This window comes from Hemitrygon akajei, chromosome 10, assembly GCF_048418815.1.
Source record: "Hemitrygon akajei chromosome 10, sHemAka1.3, whole genome shotgun sequence".
In the NCBI taxonomy this organism is placed as follows: Eukaryota; Metazoa; Chordata; class Chondrichthyes; order Myliobatiformes; family Dasyatidae; genus Hemitrygon; species Hemitrygon akajei.
The window spans coordinates 148048599-148068774 of record NC_133133.1 but is presented as its reverse complement, the minus strand read 5'-3'; the positions used below and the strand labels follow the sequence as shown (position 1 = coordinate 148068774).

General features: G+C 40.2%; 2 protein-coding genes across 4 annotated transcripts in view; both read right to left on the bottom strand.

The window, feature by feature from the left end:
• The window catches only part of LOC140734789 (cystine/glutamate transporter), a 43396-nt gene extending 37631 nt beyond the window's left edge, over positions 1 to 5765 (bottom strand). The window contains exon 1 of the mRNA XM_073059304.1: positions 5105 to 5765. Coding sequence (XP_072915405.1) covers positions 5105 to 5324 — 220 coding nt within the window. The 5' untranslated portion in view covers positions 5325 to 5765. The remainder of the gene's footprint in view (positions 1 to 5104) is intronic.
• A 9000-nt stretch (positions 5766 to 14765) lies between these two features.
• ttc38 (tetratricopeptide repeat domain 38) overlaps positions 14766 to 20176 on the bottom strand; it is a 42972-nt gene continuing 37561 nt past the window's right edge. For 2 of the 3 annotated variants that reach the window (XM_073059303.1, XM_073059301.1), the window contains exon 14: positions 14766 to 17875. In XM_073059303.1, coding sequence (XP_072915404.1) covers positions 17782 to 17875 — 94 coding nt within the window. In that variant the 3' untranslated portion in view covers positions 14766 to 17781. Of the gene's footprint in view, positions 17876 to 20003; positions 20092 to 20176 lie in introns of all 3 variants that reach the window. The other variant, XM_073059302.1, reaches the window with a different exon arrangement.

The following is a 20176-nucleotide window of genomic DNA, read 5'->3' as shown; positions in this document are numbered from 1 at the left end:
CTGGGTGCTGGAGGTCATTAATAATGGACGCTGCCTTTCTGAGTCACTGCTCCCTTAAGATGTCCTGGATATTTTGTAGGCTAGCGCTCAAGATGGAGCTGACTAGATTTACAACTCTCTGCAGCTTTTTCAGTCCTGTGCAGTAGCACGTCCCCGCCCCCACCCCCATACCAGATGGTGATGCAGCATGTCAGAATCTTCTCTATGGAAGTTTTTGGGTGTATTTGTTGACATACCAAATCTCTTCAAACTCCTAATGAAATGTAGCCACTGCCTTGCCTCCTTCATAACTACATTGATATGTTGGGACCAGCTTGGATCCTCAGAGATCTTGACACCCAGGAACTCTCTCCACTTCTGATCCCTCTATGAGGATTGGTATCTGTTCCTTCGTCTTACCCCTCCAGGAGTCCACAATCAGCTCTTTCATCTTACTGACGTTGAGTGCCAGGTTGTTGCTGCGGCACCACTCCACCAGTTGGCATATCTCACTCCTGTACGCCCTCTCGTCACCATCTGAGATTCTACCAACAGTGTATCATCAGCAAATTTACAGATGGTATTTGAGTTGTGTCTAGACACACAGTCATGTGTACACAGAGAGTAGAGCAGTGGGCTAAGCACACACCCCTGAGGTGCGCCATTGCTGATCGTCAGAGAGGAGGATATGTTATCGCCAAACCGCACAGATTGTGGTCTTCCGGTTAGGAAGTTGAGGATCCAGTTGCAGAGGGTGAGATCCCTCTGCTGGTTACTCCCTACTGCAGACCCAGGCTGGCTGCCACGTCCTTCAGCTTGGGCAGCCTTGAATCACTTTCATAGAATTAAAGGTAATACCCAGCAATTGTAGACAGAGAAATAGTTAGCATTTATTTTAGTAGCAGTGATTATTTTGTTTTGGGACTCCAGATGGAAAGGCCATAATTGCAGATAATTTCCTGTATCTATCCCTGATATTTAAATGACTATGGCACTTTGACAATGCAGTCACAATGGATCACCATTTAGAAAATACACTAAGTATCTGTTTTCCCTGACAAACTGGATGATCTCATACTTGTCAGTTCTGAAATTGCAATGGTATTGCTAGTAATCTATTAAATCCCCTTTTTGTCATCCTGTTCTTCCAGCTTCTATATGTCCTATTAATACCCTACTTATTTCAATTGGAATAGTCCCCTTGTTAACTGACCTTATTAATTGTCCTTTCCCCACAGTACTGTAACCACACCCTACAAAATTTAGCTTTCAATGTGTCATTCATTCAAACTACTAGCACACATGCAATGTATGTCCCAAAGGTTTGAACCTTGATTTCATGCATCCTTCCTAACCACTGTTTGCATCACTCCATAAAGGTACTGAATGCTTATTTTAAAATCAAAGTTAATAATGTCCATTTGATTGCGACAGAGTCTCTCTTATCTGAACTCATTCCTGTTAAGCTGAAGCAGCCTTTGACGTAGCCGACTACTGCCGGTGGGTTTCAGCCCAAAACATTGACTGTACTTTCTTCTATAGCTACTAGCTGGCCTGCTGAGTTCCTCCAGCATTTTGTGTGTGCCACCCTCCTCTAATGTTTCTCCAGCTGAAAAGGAATTTGCTCAACTGATTACTTTATCTCATAACCAAGAAATTGTCATGGGAGGAACTTCATTTTTTTCTTCTAGTGTCTCAAGACTTTTAGCAAGCTTAATTTAATTTCTTCAATCTGCTCGGCATCTAATTCTGCTTGAGATGCATTTCTGTACTATGCAAGTGCAAAAGATCGCCATCAACAACATCAGATTCAAGCACGTGGTTCTCAGTTGCTTAACACTTCATCACTATGTGCTCGCCACTCCGTCCTACAATTTAAAGTGGTCCACAGGGCCCAAAGACAAACTAGCTCTTTTTTATCCGGATATATCTCCCTATTGTGATAGAGGTAACAATGGCAAGGCTTCACTAATCCATATGTTTTGGACATGTCTGACTCTTGAAAAATACTGGAAGGAAATATTCCAAACTTTTTCTGTACTTTTTAAAGTAAATTTTAAGCCTAACCCTTTGACTGCCTTGTTTGGTATTTTTGGAGAAAAAGGCATAACTTTGGAGACATCTGATTTGCATATATTGGTTTTTAATGTCTTTTATAGCTAGGAGGGCAGTGTTGCTTAAATGGAAGGATGTTGCTCCGCCTACTCACACGCATGTTGTTGGCTAATAACATAAATCACTATGTGATAAGGATTTTTTTCCGTCTTTCTTTCTTTACCAAACAGCTTCAATCTTGGTAGTGGGTTTAGATTCTTTTTTATAATAAAACTATTACAATTCAAATTACAATTTAATTAATGTATGTGTTTGATTATGAATATAAGGTACTGCGGTTGCAAGTGTGATTTAAATATAATGTATTCGATACTATTCTATCTTTTTTTTGATTCGTAATACATATCCTCATGTACTCTGTATTCTTCTATGTGAAAATTAATAAAATATTGAAAACAGAAAAAGCATGTGGTTCTCTATCTTGTCAAATAAGACTGAAGTAAGTATAGTGAACAGCTGGGGTCCCTGCCCACCATCCCTAACACCTGAGTCTTGTCATTCAACAAGCTAGCTCAAAAATTTTCCCTCAGTCTCACATGCTTCCACTTGAGCTAGCAGTCTCTTCCAAGGAACTCTACCAAATGTTGTCTAAAAGTTCCTGATTCAAAATACCTGGAAATTTATTTTGTTTTCTCTCCTGTAAGCACAGAAGCAAAGTAAATATTTAACATTTCTTATACTTCCTCTGCATATCAAGCCAATGTTTCTCAAAAGTCTTCAGTGCTCTGGTTACTTTCTTGTTCCTGACATAATTGTAGGGAGTTATGTTAATTTTGATAGTCCTTACAAATTCCCTTATATCCCATATATTTTATTATCTACTCTGTCATATTTTGTCATTCCTTTTTAATCTCCCAGATCCCATAATTTTACAGATTCGGGAAACATACAAATGAGTATTCCATTCAGTTAGGCCTATTTGAATCTTCATTAAATCTTAGCTGCAATCTAAAATTTTAATCCTTCATTAGCTCAATTAAACTTAAAGTAACACATTAAGATATTTCAAGGTCAAATTCTTTAATGGTGAGTTTGCTGAATTCCCCCCAAATGCTGGAATTTAAGGTTTTCATTCTATAAATTCTACCTTGCTTTTTCATTCTGTTTCTTAAGAGTATTGTGATAGAGACATGTATGACTTAACTTGTATGTTTAACTCGTTTTGAATGCTACGATTTGGCTGATTTCCCAACTCTTTTTTTCACATTCCCCTGAGGGAGTGCCTTCCTAGCCAGATATGTGTTCCTCCAATAAACATTAATTAAATCCTTTTGCATGAAGTTACAATAGGTCAAAGGAACTCAGTCTAATCTTGTATATTTGAGGCCTGTATCAAAATTAATGTGATACAGCACTCTCAGTCTGGCAAGGTTCTTGACTTTGGCTAAACTACTTAAAGACAATTAAATACAATTGCACTAACACGTGATGGAAAGCTATGTTATGTGTCTCACTTGAAACTGCTATTTGTTTTAGACCATACTACCAACTTTGGTACGTCATCAAAGAGGTAATAATGGCCAGCAATGTTTAAAAATGTTGACAGTGGATGAATGTTGATCGAGACAAAAAGTTAACTGGCATCCTTCTTGTGTTCAAAATAATAACAGTATGGTGTCTTCTACAGCTTCTTGAGGTGCTCACAGTTGAGAATCCCATCAAAACACACCAAAAATTCTACAGATGTACCGGGGAGAGCTTTCTGACAGAATCCAGCACCGTCTGGAATGGGAGTGGGGGGAGATTCGTAAGAAGCGGCAGGAGGTTGTAAAATTAGTCAGCTCCATCCTGGGCACTAGCATCAGTCGTATTCAAGGAGCGGGTCCTCAGAAAGGCGAAATCCAGTATTAAGGACCCCCCACCCCCCAATCACCCCACGCCCTCTTCTCACTGTTACCGTCAGGACGGAAGTACAGAGACTGAAGGCACACACTCAGTAATTCCGGAACAGTTTCTTCCCCTCTGCCGTATTATTCCTAAATGGACATTGAACCCATGAACCTACCTCGTATTTTTTTAAAAAAAATATTACTTCTGTTTGGCACGATTTTAATCTATTTAATCTACATATATACATATACACTTACTGTCATTAATTTCGTTCTACATTATCATGTATTGCATTGAACTGCTGCTGCTAAGTTAACGAATTCCATGACACGTGCCGGTGATGATAAACTCGATTCTGATTCCAGTAGAATTGCTCTCTTGCGCATTGATAGCACAGAAGCATCGGGCCGAAACCTTTCCCTCAAGTCTTTGGAGAGGGTCTTGAACTCAAAGCTGAGCGTGTTAAATGGTCAGCTACCAGGGGTCAAATGCATGATTCAGCTGAAGACAGACCATCCAGGGTGCTGCATTCTGAAATAAACATCGTGGACGTAACACCTATGTCTGAAAATCAACGTGGAACTTCTCCTGCGCTTGGGATTACTTGGCTTGAATATTTCATGATCCATTTCCCCTTGATCAGCAACTGCACGTTTTGTGATTCCTGGAACGTCTATTTCTGGGCACCGAGTACTGGATTCATTTCTACCCCGTGCCCGCGGCTCCAGATGTGTTAAAATGCTTTCGATTTTCATAAGCTTTCTGTGATGAGGTCTTCAGCTCTTGCTGTTGCTACTCTCAACTGGTCACCGAGGCAGTGTGACGGAAACGACTTGTCCACACGAAGAGCCCCAACATTACAAGCACAGAACGGCTCTTTCTGTAGAAAAATCTTTTCAAACATTGATGCACATGACAATCACCTGCAGTGTACATTAAGTTATCTAAGATATGGAAGAAGAAATTCATATATAGCGAATTAAGTTTGAATTTTAAATATACACAATTGTCATTAAAACCATACCAGTATTTTCACAGAGACGTCAATGTGTTTATTTTAATATGGTACAACGTATTTATTTTAATACGGTACAATGTATTTATTTTAATACGGTACAATGTATTTATTGTTTCAATGATGCTTGCGATGAGAATTCCTTGCTAAGATCTGTGCACTCACCCAACATCGAGAGTATGCCACAGGCCAGCCAGATCACCAGGGATGCGCCGACACTCCCGGAATTGGCCAAAACTCCTTTCGGTGAAATGAAGATGCCGCTGCCGACAATTGAACCAATTAAAAAAGAAATAGCTCGCAACAACCCGACTTTCCTCCTCAAAAACACGACTTCTTCCTCCCGCTCAGTTTTGCTTTTCGTATTTTCTGAAGCAATTTCCATAATTTTCAAACAACAGAAACGTATAATCGTTCAGTTTTGCAGAATATAGCTTTTAACGTCGCTAATTCTTTGGTCATGCAAAGTATTGTGTTTTCCAGAGCTTCGGAGTCCCCCAGCCGTTCCCCACAGACTACAACCGTGGAGAGCAAAAGGCAGTGTTGGAACAGTTTGAAAGGAATTGTAGCTTGGCATGAATTCCTCCAAGGAGGAGAAGAGAGAAAAGGCAATGGAAAGAAGCCAAGAAGTCCAAAACAAAACTGAATAAATCAGATAAAAACACAAAATGCTGGCAGAACTCGGCAGGCCAGACAGCATCTATGGGAGGAGGTAGTGACGACGTTTCGGGCCGAAACCCTTCATCAGGAGTGAAGTAACTTGGGATGGTCGAGGGGGGTAAGAAGTGGGGGGAGGGATAAAGTAGAGAGCTGGGAAATGATAGGTTGGAGGGAAATGGGCTGGGGGGGGGAAGGTGGAGAATTATGGGAAATAAAAGAGAAAGAAAGGTAGGGCTGGAGGGAGATTATAGTGGGGGGGGGGGGGGAAAGAGAGAAAAAGAGAACCAGACTAAAATTATAGATAGGGATGGGGTTAAGGGGGGGCAGGGGTATCAACGGAGGTCTGTGAGTTGGATGTTCATGCCGGCAGGTAGGAGGCTACCTAGGTGGGAGATAAGGTATTGCTCCATCGACCTCTGTTGATTTAATTAGAATTAATTTTCCACGTAATGTTTAATGGGTAAAAACACAGAGAAAATGATCTCAAGAAAAGCATGAATGGTTAAAAGCCAGGTTAATGATTTATCTTCCTCACCCATTGACAAAAAGCTGAAAATAGAAACATGACTCCAATCACTGACCATTGATCACATTGGCCAGCAAAGATTTAGCTTCCTGAATACTTTTGGGTGTATCTTGTGGATTTTGGGCTGCCCTTCATGAAAATCATCATGAAATTTCCCTATCACACACCGTTTTTAAATAATCACCTCTATTTATTATTTCAATTTATAATTCAAGTCAGAATAACTGATGCCAAAATTAAGGAAGGCATTTTGGTCCAAAAATCAATCAGATGTTCAATGACGGGCAATTCGAAGAACTTCTAGTGGGACAGGAGAAAATCACATGGAAGGCATTCAAGGATGTTGCTGAACATTTTCTTGGCAATGACAAAGCACCAAACTACGTGCAGCTGGTTGACAACATGCTTCAAGCATACAAAACCATGAAGTGCAACACATCACTAAAGATTCATTCTCTGCATTCCCATTTAGACTTCTTCCCTGCAAATCTTGGTGCTGTCAGTGACGAGCACGGTGCAAAGTTTTTCCAGAACATTATGGTCAAGGAGACAAGGTATCAGAGTAATTGGAATCATCAATGCTGCTCACTTAAGCAAGAAGCCTCAGACACTGAGTCCAAATGAAAATCATCAACAGAATATTTTTAGCTTCACTGAACTATTGCAAGGCATCAGCACTGTTACACAATTAAACACATTATATTCTACTATGTCGACTCAGGCCTGCGGGCCGGCGTCGGGTACGATGACCGACTCTCCACTCCTCCCTCTCCCATCAGTGTATTCAGTTCAGCTACATTAGCCGTGCGGCTATCTTCTAGGAGCGTGCTGACCATAGTCTTGGGAGGGCGCCCAGGGTTCATCCTCCCATGCTTGGGCTCCCATGCAATGACTAGGCTGTCAGGGAGCTCAGGGTGGCGTAGACAGTGCCCCGCTAGTTGCAGTCTTCTCGTCTCGATTTTAGTAGTGAGCATCGGTAGGTCGTCATAGAGCTCGCCGTTCGTCATGTGCTGTTGCCAACTCATGTCAAGAGCCATCTGGAGCATTCATGTATAGCAACCATCTAGCGACTTTCGCATGGTCTTGGTGAGTGTCCACGTCTCGCATCCATACATGACAAAGGACTCTCTGACTGCTATGGAGATCCTCTTTTTGAGCCCTCTGGTCAGGTTCAACCTCCAGATTTCCTTCATGTCATTCATAGCCTTCCACACCAGCGCCTTCCATATCTTTATGTTCTTCTCCAAACTCATCACTCTTGACCCGAGATACTTGAAGTCTAAGACTTTCTTAATGGTATCATTCTTTACGGTCTTGAGAGTACCTTCATTGCAGTTGAACGCCATGTACTCTGTCTTTTTAGCATTTAGGTGAAGTCCAACTTTATTGCACTCAATTTCCATTTTTGCCAGTAGCTGCTGTGCTTCCTCCACCTGGTCAGTGAGCAGGACTATGTCATCTGCAAAATCGAGATCTGTGAGCTTAACTGGTCTGACCCTTTTAGTTCGTCCTGGTTTTACAGTAAAACCAAGCTTGTCATGATCTTTAATAGCTTGACCTAGAGCGTAATCAAGGACAAGTATAAAGATGAAAGGTGCCAGAGTGTCTCCTGGCAGCACACCATCTAGGAGCTTGAACACTGCTGTTTCTCCGTCTGGTGATATAACTTTCCCCATGGTCTCGGTATAGCTGGACTCTATTACTCTCAGTAGATGGTCTGGTACTCCGTAAGCTTTCAGGATCTTCAGCATTTTACCTCAGTAGACAATAAAAAATTATTTTTTTGTTTCTCCACATTCCTACGTGACTCAAGTCATCTGAAATTATATTCGTTCAGCTTCAAGTGGTCTATCATAAACAAGAAACATTTCTGAGGAAGCAACAGATTTGAATAAATTTGTTGTCTAGTGCAAATATATGCAGACTTTTTGCTATATATTTAATGCTACTTATCTCATTGCTGCTTTAGTCTGATTTATTTTCTGTCTTTTTAATAAAAAAGATTAATTTAATCTGTTCAGAGGGTTATTGGTTCATTCTCAGTACTTCATGTAAGAGTATCATCTAGCTTCTATCTTCAAACATGGCAGAATGCTGTAATGATACAACTCTGCTGTCCTACAGATGAGAGAGTCATGCAAAAATTGAATCACTGGTTCTAGTATCATTACTACAGTTTTTTAATTAGTCATAGACTTCCTAGCAATCACTGGTAACACAATTTCTACTTTAGTTATGCTGATATGGGATGGTGCAGAGGGAGTTCAGCATTTCGTCCACAAAATGAGGGGTCATTTTGATAAAGGAAACGCTCCAGGTACTGTATAGATGACCATCCAATGTGCATTTTTTAATCTGGTGTAAAACATTAAGGCACATCCCACTAAATAGAATGTTTACACTTGCACAATTGATCAAAAAGCACACAACGATTTGATTTTTTTAACTGACTGATGTAGATAATAATGTTCCCAGGGGTCAATTTTAGCAAATGCAGGCACTATAATATAAAATATTTCGGATTCACTTCTTTAAATCACATCCTAGGTGATGCATTTTGGTACCATGAATAAAAAAAGGATTTAAAAAAACTAGGATTAAAACAACCAATAAACAACATGAATAATTTTGGATAAACAATTACACAATGTGAATCATTTACATGTTGATAAGAGTTACTTTACATGAAAGAATAGATGGGATTTTGGATTTTATACCTATGTACATGGAATATAAAAAACATTACTAAAACTACACAAACCATTGATTAGACTCCAACAATGTGTTGTATCCATAAGTCAAAAAGTCAGCATGGTTTCAGTAAAGGGAAATCTTGCCTAACAAAGTTGTTAAGAGTTCTCTGAGGATATAACAAGTAGGATGGACAAAGGAAAGGCAGTGAATGTCATTTACTTGAATTTTGAGAAGGCATTTGATAAGGTGCCTCTCATGAGGCTGCTTAACAAGGTAAAATCCTATGGTGTTACAGGGAAGATATTGGCATGGAAAGGGGAATGGCTGACAGGCAGGAGGCAACAAGTGGGAATAAAGGGGCCTTTTCTGGTTGGCTGCCAGTGACTAGTAGTTTTCCTCAGGGAACAGTATTGGAACCGCTACTTTTCACATTGTTTGTTAATGATTTAGATTATGGAATTGATGGCTTTGTAACAAAGTCTGCAGATAATATATCCAGAACTAGAGGGCACAGCCTCAAAATTAAGGGGTGACCTTTTGAATAGAGGAAAGGAGGATTTTTTTTTAGCTAGAGGGTAGTGAATCTGTGGAATACTCTGCTACAGACTGCAGTGGAGGCCAAGACTGTGAGTATATTTAAGGTGGAACTTGATCGTTTCCTGATCAGTCAGGGCATCAAAGGATATGGTGAGAAGACAGGTGCATGGGGTTGAATGGGATCCAGGATCAGCCATGATGGGATGGCAGAGCAGTCTCGATGGGCTGAATGGCCTAATTCTGCTCCTATGTCTTATTCCTTATAGTCTTTAAAAATGCTTTGAGAATGCTTTACAATCCCAGAGAGCACACAGAAGAAATTCTTTATCATGCCAGTACAGTTCAGAGAAAACATCTCTGAATAGAGGCAGGGGAAATTGAGACTCTTAATTTGAGTTAAAGGGTAAAGAAGAACTGAAAAGATTGTTGAAAATTATTGAGTTTGATGAAATCTAATTTCCACATTTGGTGATTTGGTAAACTAAGTATATAAATGTAGTAGAAACTGAGAAAAATCACATTCAGAATTTTTCAGACACAGAATGCCATATTTTAAAAAATCCATGATAACTGGCAAAAGGAAAATTAGTAAATATTAGGAAATAAGTAGTATAAGACACAGAAAGGATGGGCTCTAAGTGGTTAGTGATATCAGAAGTGTAACACAAGGGATGAGCTGAATAATCACTTCCAGGGCAGTACAAACACTTTAAAAACAAATTGGCAGTTCATCAAATTGAGAGACTGTTAAAATGTTGATCACTGAAGGCGGGAGGAGAGTGAGTCAAGGGTTTGGTGCAAATTGAGCTGAGGTTTCTAATTCTAAATGGTTATTTAAGCTGGAGAATTAATCAAGCAATAGTGGAAATGAACATTTTCATCGGGCTAAACCTGGCCACAGAGCCTGCAGCTCAACTGCCTTCATTTACCTTTAGCAAATGCAGAGTGCCAGTTTGGCTGCCACCTTGCACCCCAGACTGATCTTTGTCAATTTAATGAAATACTGAACATGAATGTTCCAAGATATGTTATTATATCAACTTGTTAATATGTGATTGGCTTGAGAATACCTTTGATATTCCATATCCATTTGTTAGGTGACAGTAAGACCATAAGACATAGGAGCAGAATTAGGCCACTCAGCCCATCAAGTCTGCTCTACTTTCCACTATGGCTGATTTATTATCCTTCTCAACACTATTTTTCCGCCTTCACCCCGTAACCTTTAATGCACTGACTCCCAAGAACCTATCAACCTCTGCTTTAAATAATACTCAATGACTTGGACTGGAATCCACAGCTTTTAGGAAAAGCATTGTTCCAAATTAAATCCACAATATGTTATCGAGGAACAGAAGACTGGTAGCCAAAGCCATTTGCTAAATGTAAATAATCTAAACCCAAAAATCACTCTAACACTCCCAATCTGTCCAGTCCTTTTGCAGACTCAACATGATCTGTCCCTCCACCCACCTTTGTATTGTCTGCAAACCTGGTCACAAAGCCATCAGTTCTGTTATCCGAATTGTTACCATATAACGTGAATGGAAACAGTCCCAATACTGACCTCTGAGGAACACCACTTGTCACTGGCAGCCAACCAGAATAGGCCCCCTTTATTCTGATTCTTTGCCTCCTGCCAATCAGCCAATCTTCTACCCATGCTCATATCTTTTCTGTAATACCATGGGCTCTTAGTTTGTTTTGCAGCCTCATGTATGTGGCACCTTGTCAAAGGCCTTCTGAAAATCCATTGAACAACATCCACTGACTCTCCTTTGTTTATCCTGCCTGTTATTTCCTCAAAGAATTCCAACAGATTTGTCCAGCAAGACTTCTCTTTAAGAAAACCATGCTGACTTTAGCTTCCTAGTACTGTACCCCAAAACCTCATCCTCTATAATGGACACCAACATCTTCCCAACCACTAAAGTCAGGCTAACTGGCCTATAATTTCCTTTCTTCTGCCTCCCTCCCTTCTTGTACAGTGGAGTGACAGTTCTAATTTTCCAGTCCCCAGAAACCATTCCAGAATCCAGTGATTCTTGAAAGATCATTATTAATGCCTCTACACTCTCTTCAACTACCTCTTTCAGAACCCTGGTCCAGATGACTTATCTGCCTTCTGATCTTTCAGCTTCCTGAGCATCTTCTCCTTAGTAATAGCAACTACACTGACTTCTGCCCCCTGATACCCCTGAATTTCTGGCCTACTGCTAAAGTCTTCCACAGTTAAGAATGATGCAAAACACTTATTAAGTTCATCAACCATTCCTCCGTCTCCCATTACTACCTCTCCCGCGTCATTTTCTTGCAGTCCAATATCCATTCTCACCTCTCTTTTACTCTATATATCTGAAAAGTGTGCTTTACCTATGCCTTTGTGCATTATAAAGTATTTTAAATACATATTCTGTCACACTATAAACAATCCCAAATTGTCTTGATTTATTTGAAGTAAGTAAAATCTGACTCTGCTCTCTAAAAGAAACTTCTAAGTGTTTGTTTCATCTCTCGCACAACTTTTCTGCCGTTTAACAAGCTTTGGAGACGCAGTTTTCCAGGCTCCCTGTGGTTTCCTATTTTATTGCTGGAATTTTAAGAGATTTCTACGGCCCACTTTTCTTCTATCGTGAATGATTGATTTCTTTCACTGAAACCAGAGTGGAAAGCACTTCACATGCAGCACAAACACAGATTTTGCCCAGGACTTTTCACAGTTGCCAAGCTGGGCAGAATGTTAAATTGCATTGTCTGTCGTAACATGTACTTTGTGACTGTGTTTCTTAAAACACCCTTGGCCCATGTCCCTGCCTTTGGCTGCTGCAGCTTTTTACTTCACACCAGAGCCACTAAAAGAAAGACTGCTGGGAAATTTACAGAGGAAAATCCATCAAAGGACAGTAGACCAAATCAATCCATCAGATTATGATGTTGCCATTGCTTCGTGTGTGCTTCAAAGCTTTAGGATATCTAATTCAGCAGCAAGTGACATCAGGGATGGAAAACATCTTGAATGTAGATCACCAGGACTTCTGAAAGTTGAGAGCTCATATGGTCTAGTGCTTATCTCACTAATGAAAATAGTTTCCAAAGAAATATGAACAGAGGTGTTATTTTCAGTAAATTCAATTCAGCATATGATGCAATGTGACACAAAAGCCTGCTTATTACAATACGCACCCTGCATGTATTACTGATGTCAATGAACTTCTTCATAATGAAAGGTTCCGGGCACATGCAGTGAGAATCAAAGTATTTGGGAAAAACAAAAGTCTCCATTAGCTTAAAGATCTTTTATATTCCCGTCCTAATTCAACATGCACCATCAGCAACTTGCTACAAATCCAGTTCTAAAAGTCCACATATGCAAACAGTTCCTCCTGTGAAGATGTAAGGGACGGGGGGGGGGGGGGGTGATGGAATCTGGAGCAAAAACAAACTGCTGCAGGAGTTCTGGGGTCAAGCAGCATCTCTGGGGGCAAAGGTACTGCATTTTGACCCAAAATGTTGGTCCTCCCTCAGTTTCTTCTGTGAGCTGGGGGGGAAAAAAAACCCAAGTGATGGTCTTGTATAGGTTTCACCATTGCAAGGTACAGAATCTCCAAACCGGTGTTCTCTTGGTACATCCAATTACAAAGAAATATTCTCATCAGGAGGTGTCAATTTTGTCTGATGACAATACAGCATTAGCTGGAACTTGATAAACATCTCTGTAAGCTTATAAATGTTTTGATGACAAACTCTGCCACCTTCATTAGGGCATCATTCCTGATGAAGGTGGTGGAGTTTGTCATCGAAGCGTTGGTTACAATCGATACCTGTACCCGGCTGGAAGCTCGAGGTTATTCATTATATACACTCAGATAATAGATGGACTCAGATAATAATGATGCAGGGTGTGCAGCTGATTACGTGCGCTACAAGAAGCAAAGTTAAAATCTGCACAGGTTGTGAAGGTGTTTGCCTGTGACAAGCTGGAACTACAAATCCATGGAGAAGACGTCAGTGGATGTGAAACCACTTGTGTTTGATGGTAAGGATGTTCTCCAAAGCAAGACCATAACCAAAACAATATTTGCATATCCACAAGTCAAGCATTAGTCACTGATCGCAGACCTGGAAATCAGCAGCTGTTGTCAGCAGCATGAAGGATGACAAGCCTTTTCAATGCCTCTTGCTCATGTGTGTTGAAGTAATTCTTTTTGAGAGAAAGGTAAGAACAAATGTATAACTTCACCAAGTAAGTATTGTTACAATGGTCAGTATGGAATGTAGTATTTATTTAGTTAGGGCCTATTAAGTTCTTGGGTGTCATTCTGAGAAGTAGTATAAAAAGGTGTTTGTTCCTCTGGATTTTTTTTAAACTTTAAATGAAAGTTTACTTTTTTTTTAAACAAATCGTTACTCCACTTACAATTAAAGAAGCAGTGCAATCACAATTTAAATTGGCATCATTTTTGAACAAATAAAATTCTGAAGTTAGATGAGCAAAATAACATCAAAGATCAGGGCTTGTGACAGTCTTCTCAGCAAATGGACAGCCTCTGCAAATATTCCAACCTCCCTTGAGGTTTTAGTCTTTGCCATCACATACTCAGCATCCAAGTACTGAACAGTATTTTCAGCCCATAGAAATCCATCTTAATTTAACAACGCATCTCAGTACATGAATTCATCCACCAAATCTTCCACAAATCACTGGGCTGAGCCATAACAACTGTCACATTAGTGGGGAAATGTCAACAACAAAATTGCATAGACACACATTGTGGCACAGCTAATAGAGCTGTTGCTTCACATTCCTGTGACCTGACAGTAATCTCTGCTCTGGTTGGTCTGGTGTCCTACCACATCCCAAAGACATGCAGACTGGCAGGGTAATTGTCCACCGTAAGTTGCCCCTAGGTGAGTGGCAGAACTTGGAGAGAGTTGATGAGAGTGTGTCTGTATGGATTCAGTGGGCCAAAGCGATGTCTGCATGCTGTAATCTAAGCCTCCAGTGTCCAAAAGTTTTCAGCAATTACAGGGAGATGTCTTACACCTAGCACCATTTGTGGTTAAGGTTATTATATCAGAACACCACTGCACTGGGTTGTATTAGAGATGTCATGTCAGAAAATTGTTCCTTGTCAACATTTTCCTACCTGAATTTAACTGCCATCCCAGTAAACTTACTTGTTTCTAAACTGGACAAAAAACCTAAATAAATAATAAATACTCAAATCTGCATGGGTGAACCCGTAGATTTTAAGTATGCAAAGTTATTTGGTCATTGTGTTTGTTTTGGTAAGGAGTGTTTCTTCACTCTTTTATCTGTTTGCAAACTACACATGCAGTTTATTTGAGAAACTGAACTCATGCTGATGATGTGTCGGCGCAGAAGAACGGACCCAATTGCAGACCAAGTACTGTGCGCACTGTGATATTTACTGAGTAGCAAATCCAGAGGGGCAACAAAGTCGGCATTAAAGTTCAGGTGGAGATCAAAAATTCCAGAGAAATCCAAAAACCAGAATCGGGAAACAGGCAGAGTCGACATTCAGACAGACAGAGTTCAGATACGAATGCTGGAAAGGCTCAGGAAAACTCACTGGCACAATCTGGCAACAAACAGGTGAAAACACAGGACTGAAATAAACAGAGAGGCAGATGATAGGTGGAGCACAATGAGACAGAAGTGGCAGCAGAACAGGTAATAATGAGAAACAGGTGAGAGGCAGAGTACTCAGTAATACAGGGGCCAGAGTAGAGCAGGAGTGGGGACAGGAGCACATGGGGCATGAAAACAAACAAGGGCACATGGCAAAACAAAACCACAGACTGATGGCTAGGGGAAAAACACTCAAAAAGACAAAGTTCAACTGGAGGTACTGACACAATGCTAATAAACATACCTTAATTTTAGCAGCCTCAAAGAGGACCAAACCCTTGCTGTGGTTTGGAGGCATCCGTTCCTCAATGAGCCAGGGAACTATGTTGGCTGGAGTTGGGGCTTTATGCGATGGTTCTTTGTGGGGTCACCCATGACAAACAGTCAGAGGGAAGAGGCCAGACTAAGAGTGGTCCACTGTCCTGCAGGTTCAGAGTCAGTTCAGGACTAACAACCCTGACTGGTCAAACAAAACTGATACAGCAATGAAGAATCCTTCTACATCTGTGTGCAATGGTATTCCTGACTCTCCACCCTGGACTTGCATGACTGACTGTAGTGAAAACCGATAAGCTACCGGCTGGATGAAGGAAGCTCTGAACACGGCCAAGACCAAGACCAAAATTGGCCAAGGACAGACAGAAGTGGAGGACCTTCATTGCTGCTTTAAATGCCAGTGGCATAACAGGCAGTAAGAATGTAATGTTAACAGGGAGAACGTGTTAATTTGAAAGCACGATTAATATAGAGAATGATAGCTACTAATTGTACTTCCTGTATATATTATTATGAATCAAGTATGTTTATGAATAGTTCAAAAAATTACATGGAGATGGAGAGGCAATAATCAGAGAGCACAACAGTCAATAATCATTGAGCACAAGCTGGGACAGAAGGAAGGAAGATGTGAGGATTAAGTCTTCCTTGTCAGGGCATTCGCAAATATGGCTAGAAAGAGGTGATCTTCACCCTGTAGGTACCTTCTATCTTGGATCCACTGCCAGGAATCCTGAAGCTGTCATAGCCACCTCACCTACAGCTAAACTTACACTGCATTGCTTGTGATAGCAACAGGCTTTGGAATGTGAAAATACCCCTGCCTGATTCCAATTATCACCTTCCATTCAGTGAAGGTTACAATTTAGTCCACAGAAGTGTGGGTGGGGGGAGGGAGACAAACTCATTGGTTTGCAGGTAAGTTTGTGAAAGGAGCTGAAAGGATAAAGTAACTTAAATTAACATGAATTTGAAATTGAGATGTCTGCTCTAAATCCAACCCCAAATTGTAATGTCTGTACTGCCACCTAGTGACAGAACTGCAGAAAGGCAGAACCTGTCATGTCAGCATTACACCAGAATAATCCATAATCACATAAATAACATTTAGTTTTTAAATGGTTTCTTTAAGAGGCAAAATATCATTCAGTGAAGTTGAAAAAGTAAATTTAATATTTAATTTGCTGCATGTGTGTGCTCCTGACCCAGCCAGCGTTGTTGTAAAACTCACCTGGTTCACTAGATCCTGCAGGGGACATTACTTGGGAATTACTTTACTTTATTGTCACCAAACAATTGATACTAGAGTGTACAATCATCACAGCAATATTTGATTCTGCGCTTCATGCTCCCTGAAGTACAAATCGAAGTAAATATAATAAAAATTTAAATTATAAATCATAATTAGAAAATAGAAAAGGGAAAGTACGGTAGTGCAAGTCAGATCCGGATATTTGGAAGGTACGGCCCAGATCCGGGTCAGGATCCGTTTAGCAGTCCTATCACAGATGGAAAGAAGCTGTTCCCAAATCTGGCCGTACGAATCTTCAAGCTCCTGAACCTTCTCCTGGAGGGAAGGGGGACAAAAAGTGTGTTGGCTGGGTGGGTCGTATCCTTGATTATCCTGGCAGCACTGCTCCGACAGCGTGCAGTGTAAAGTGAGTCCAAGGATGGAAGATTGGTTTGTGAGATGTGCTGGGCTATGTTCACAATCTTCTGCAGCTTCTTCCAGTCTTGGACAGGACAACTTCCATACCAGGTTGTGATGCACCCTGGAAGAATGCTTTCTACGGTGCACCTATAAAAACTCATTCCTTCTCAAGCAATTCCTCTGTGATTACAGTCCCACACATACAGCTATTTCAGAAATGGCCTTGCAAGCCACTTAGATCAAGAATAATTAGGGATGGGTAAAAATTGGCATGGGCTACATAAAATAATTATTTTTGAAAATTCTACAACAATGTAGCGAAATATCCAAGCCTCTTCATTGAAATATTGTAGAAACAAGACTAAAACCTAGAGCAGACAACCATAAAGGGAATACCTTTCAATATCAGCATTCCATGGCCTTTAGAACATCTATGTTCCCAGTCTCCCCAACTCCACTGTCCTCAACTGCTCTTCATAAAGCTACACCCTCACCCTAGGGACTAAAATTGTAAATCTAAGCTGCGTTGATTGTAAAACCTTCTTCAGGTCGAGAGAATATTCCCCTATGCAATACTCCAAAAGTGCATCCCTGAAAGATCCATTTTGCACTGCCTCTGGGGAATCTATTCACTTCCTGCCATTCCCACACTAGATCATTATTGCCTGCTCTGAACTGGCGCCCCTCTCATTTTGCTCTGCAGTACATAGTAATACAGTAACGATGTTAATGGGGAGCGGGAATAATAATAATATAATAATAATAATAATAATCAATAATTGCTAACAGATTTCAATTATGCCAAACTAATCTATCCTATTTTATGTTGCTGCACATATCTTGATTTACTCTACACTGTGCAACGCTGTAGCTTTGCGAATAAGTCTTTCGGTCATTTGAGAGTTTGGTCTCAGGGCATCTCGCTCCATCAGCAAGCACCTGTTGTTAGAAGGAAAATTGAAATGTTAACACTAAAGCAGTTAGAAAGTCCAGTGACAATCGTGATAATACAATTTCTATGTATCTACAATATCAATGTAAGATCTTTGAAATTACTAAATGGAATCATAAATGTATTAAGTTAACATGTTTTTTTCCCTGAAAAGTATCATCACCAAAATAGTAAAAGTGTTTTCTAAACAATAAACGCTACTTATTTTCTTTAGGATAATTTCAGGGCATAGGGGTTTCATCTGCATTTTCTGAAAATTAGATAACTTTAAGGATAGACACTATTTCTATAATTTGGACTTTTAATATTATTATTCCTTGACAGCCACTAAATGCAAATCCTAAGTCTGCTTGTGTGTATGAATTAACAGATCCTGAAAAAAACTTTCAGTTGGAAAAGTAATTTGTTCTAAGTGCAAGATTGGCAAGCTGGAGTGGAATACAAAAGGTCAATGGTTGCAATTAATAATAGCTTGGAGCTCAGCCTCCAAGAGTATGCAAACACAAGTATCATCTGCATACTGTGTAATGTAACTGCAGGCTAATCTTAACATTAAGCTCTTCACACCCAGATGCTTTGTTGGAGATAATAAGAAATACTACAGTAAGAAAGATTGAGAAAATGTTGGGGAAATGATGCAACTTTGATCTACAGTACTCTTCGGTGAGAATGGTTCTCCTGTAGACTCATTGGTTTGCAAAGAGATAACTAAAAGAGAGATGTATTTCTGTGCCTTTGATCAAATGAAAGGGATAGATCTTACAATCAAAAGTGTTATGACAGAGGTCTTCTACCAACCAACCTATTCTGCACCATATTACCTTGTAACACATGAAAAACATGACTCACTTCCCATATCAAGAGTCACCCCTAGGTAAAGGCACAAGATAATGATAAAATTCTCCCATGCCTTCCTGGGTTCTACTCAGTGATTGCCAGCAAGGCCAATATTACCATGACAATTGCTTCTTCTCTGAAAACAATTGTATTGATTTCTATTCTTCAGTTAACTGAACATACACCATACTGCTTCCCAGAACACTCAGAGAAATGTAGGGAGGTCAGGATTATGAATGCTGTTTTGTAGCTGATGGAAGATGGGGCCAGGTTTCAGCAGACAACCAATTCAGAAGGCTGCTCCACAGTCCCTCTTAACTGACACAGCCAAAAATGTTTATGAGAGCAAAACGGCTATGAATAGCAGTTAATCCTGTTCCCTGTATTTCAGAGGTATGAACAAGGAGAACGTTATTCTGTGATATAGGAAGCAATATTCTGGCAACTGTGATGAGGTGGTTATGGAAGAGCATGATGAGCAATCTTTCTGGAGCAGACAGCATGGTGGCCCATCTATAGTTACCTCAATCATTCTTCAAAGAGTCATTTAGCATTCCTCATCTACTCAGGTATGGGAGATGAGTGTGTGAATGCACTGAATGACTGAAATTCCTCTCCATCTAGTTTTAGAATATCAGCAGGAATACCATCTGATTGTAAAGATGCATTTATCACTCAGTGTTACAACTTTAATGGAATTAGGCAAACTAATAACCTAAAGAGACTAACCTAAAGAGGATATTAAAATGTCATAGATTTAAAATGGTGTGGTGCATGGCCAAGTGGATAAGGCATTGGACTAGTGATCTGAAGGTTGTGAATTCGAACCCCAACTGAGGCAGTGTGTTATGTCCTTGAGCAAGGCACTTAACCACACATTGCCAGCTGAAAATGAGTACCAGAAAAAACCGGGGGGGGGGGGGGGGGAAGAGAGGTCTCAGTCACTTCACGCCACGGAAACGGGCATAAGCTCCGGCCTGATGAGCCAATAAGGCTCGGGACAGACTTTAGCTTTGCTTTTTTAAAAAACTGATTTAAAATCCTTACAGGTGGAGGTACGGCTCTCCTTTGCTCTGTTGCTGCATGATTCTAGGTTCATTCAAAAGCCATCTAGTATATACTGAATATGCGAAGACTTTGTTTCCAATTCACCAGATAAAATGCTTTGGGTTAATATTGTTGCTGGTGCAGGCACTGCAGATATAAGGAGTACCTTACTGAACATCATGTCACAGAACATATGTAAACATAATATAGCGGATGTCATAATAAACTTGCTTGATGTGAAATAATAATTGTTCATTCTAATTAGCTGCATTGCAGTCCACCTTGATAATTGATTGGTAATTTCATCCTTTCCTCCCACCTGTTGGGAAACATATGATAATGCATTTTGGTAAAAGGAACAATAGTGCAGACTATTATCTAAATGAGGAGAAGGTTCAAACATC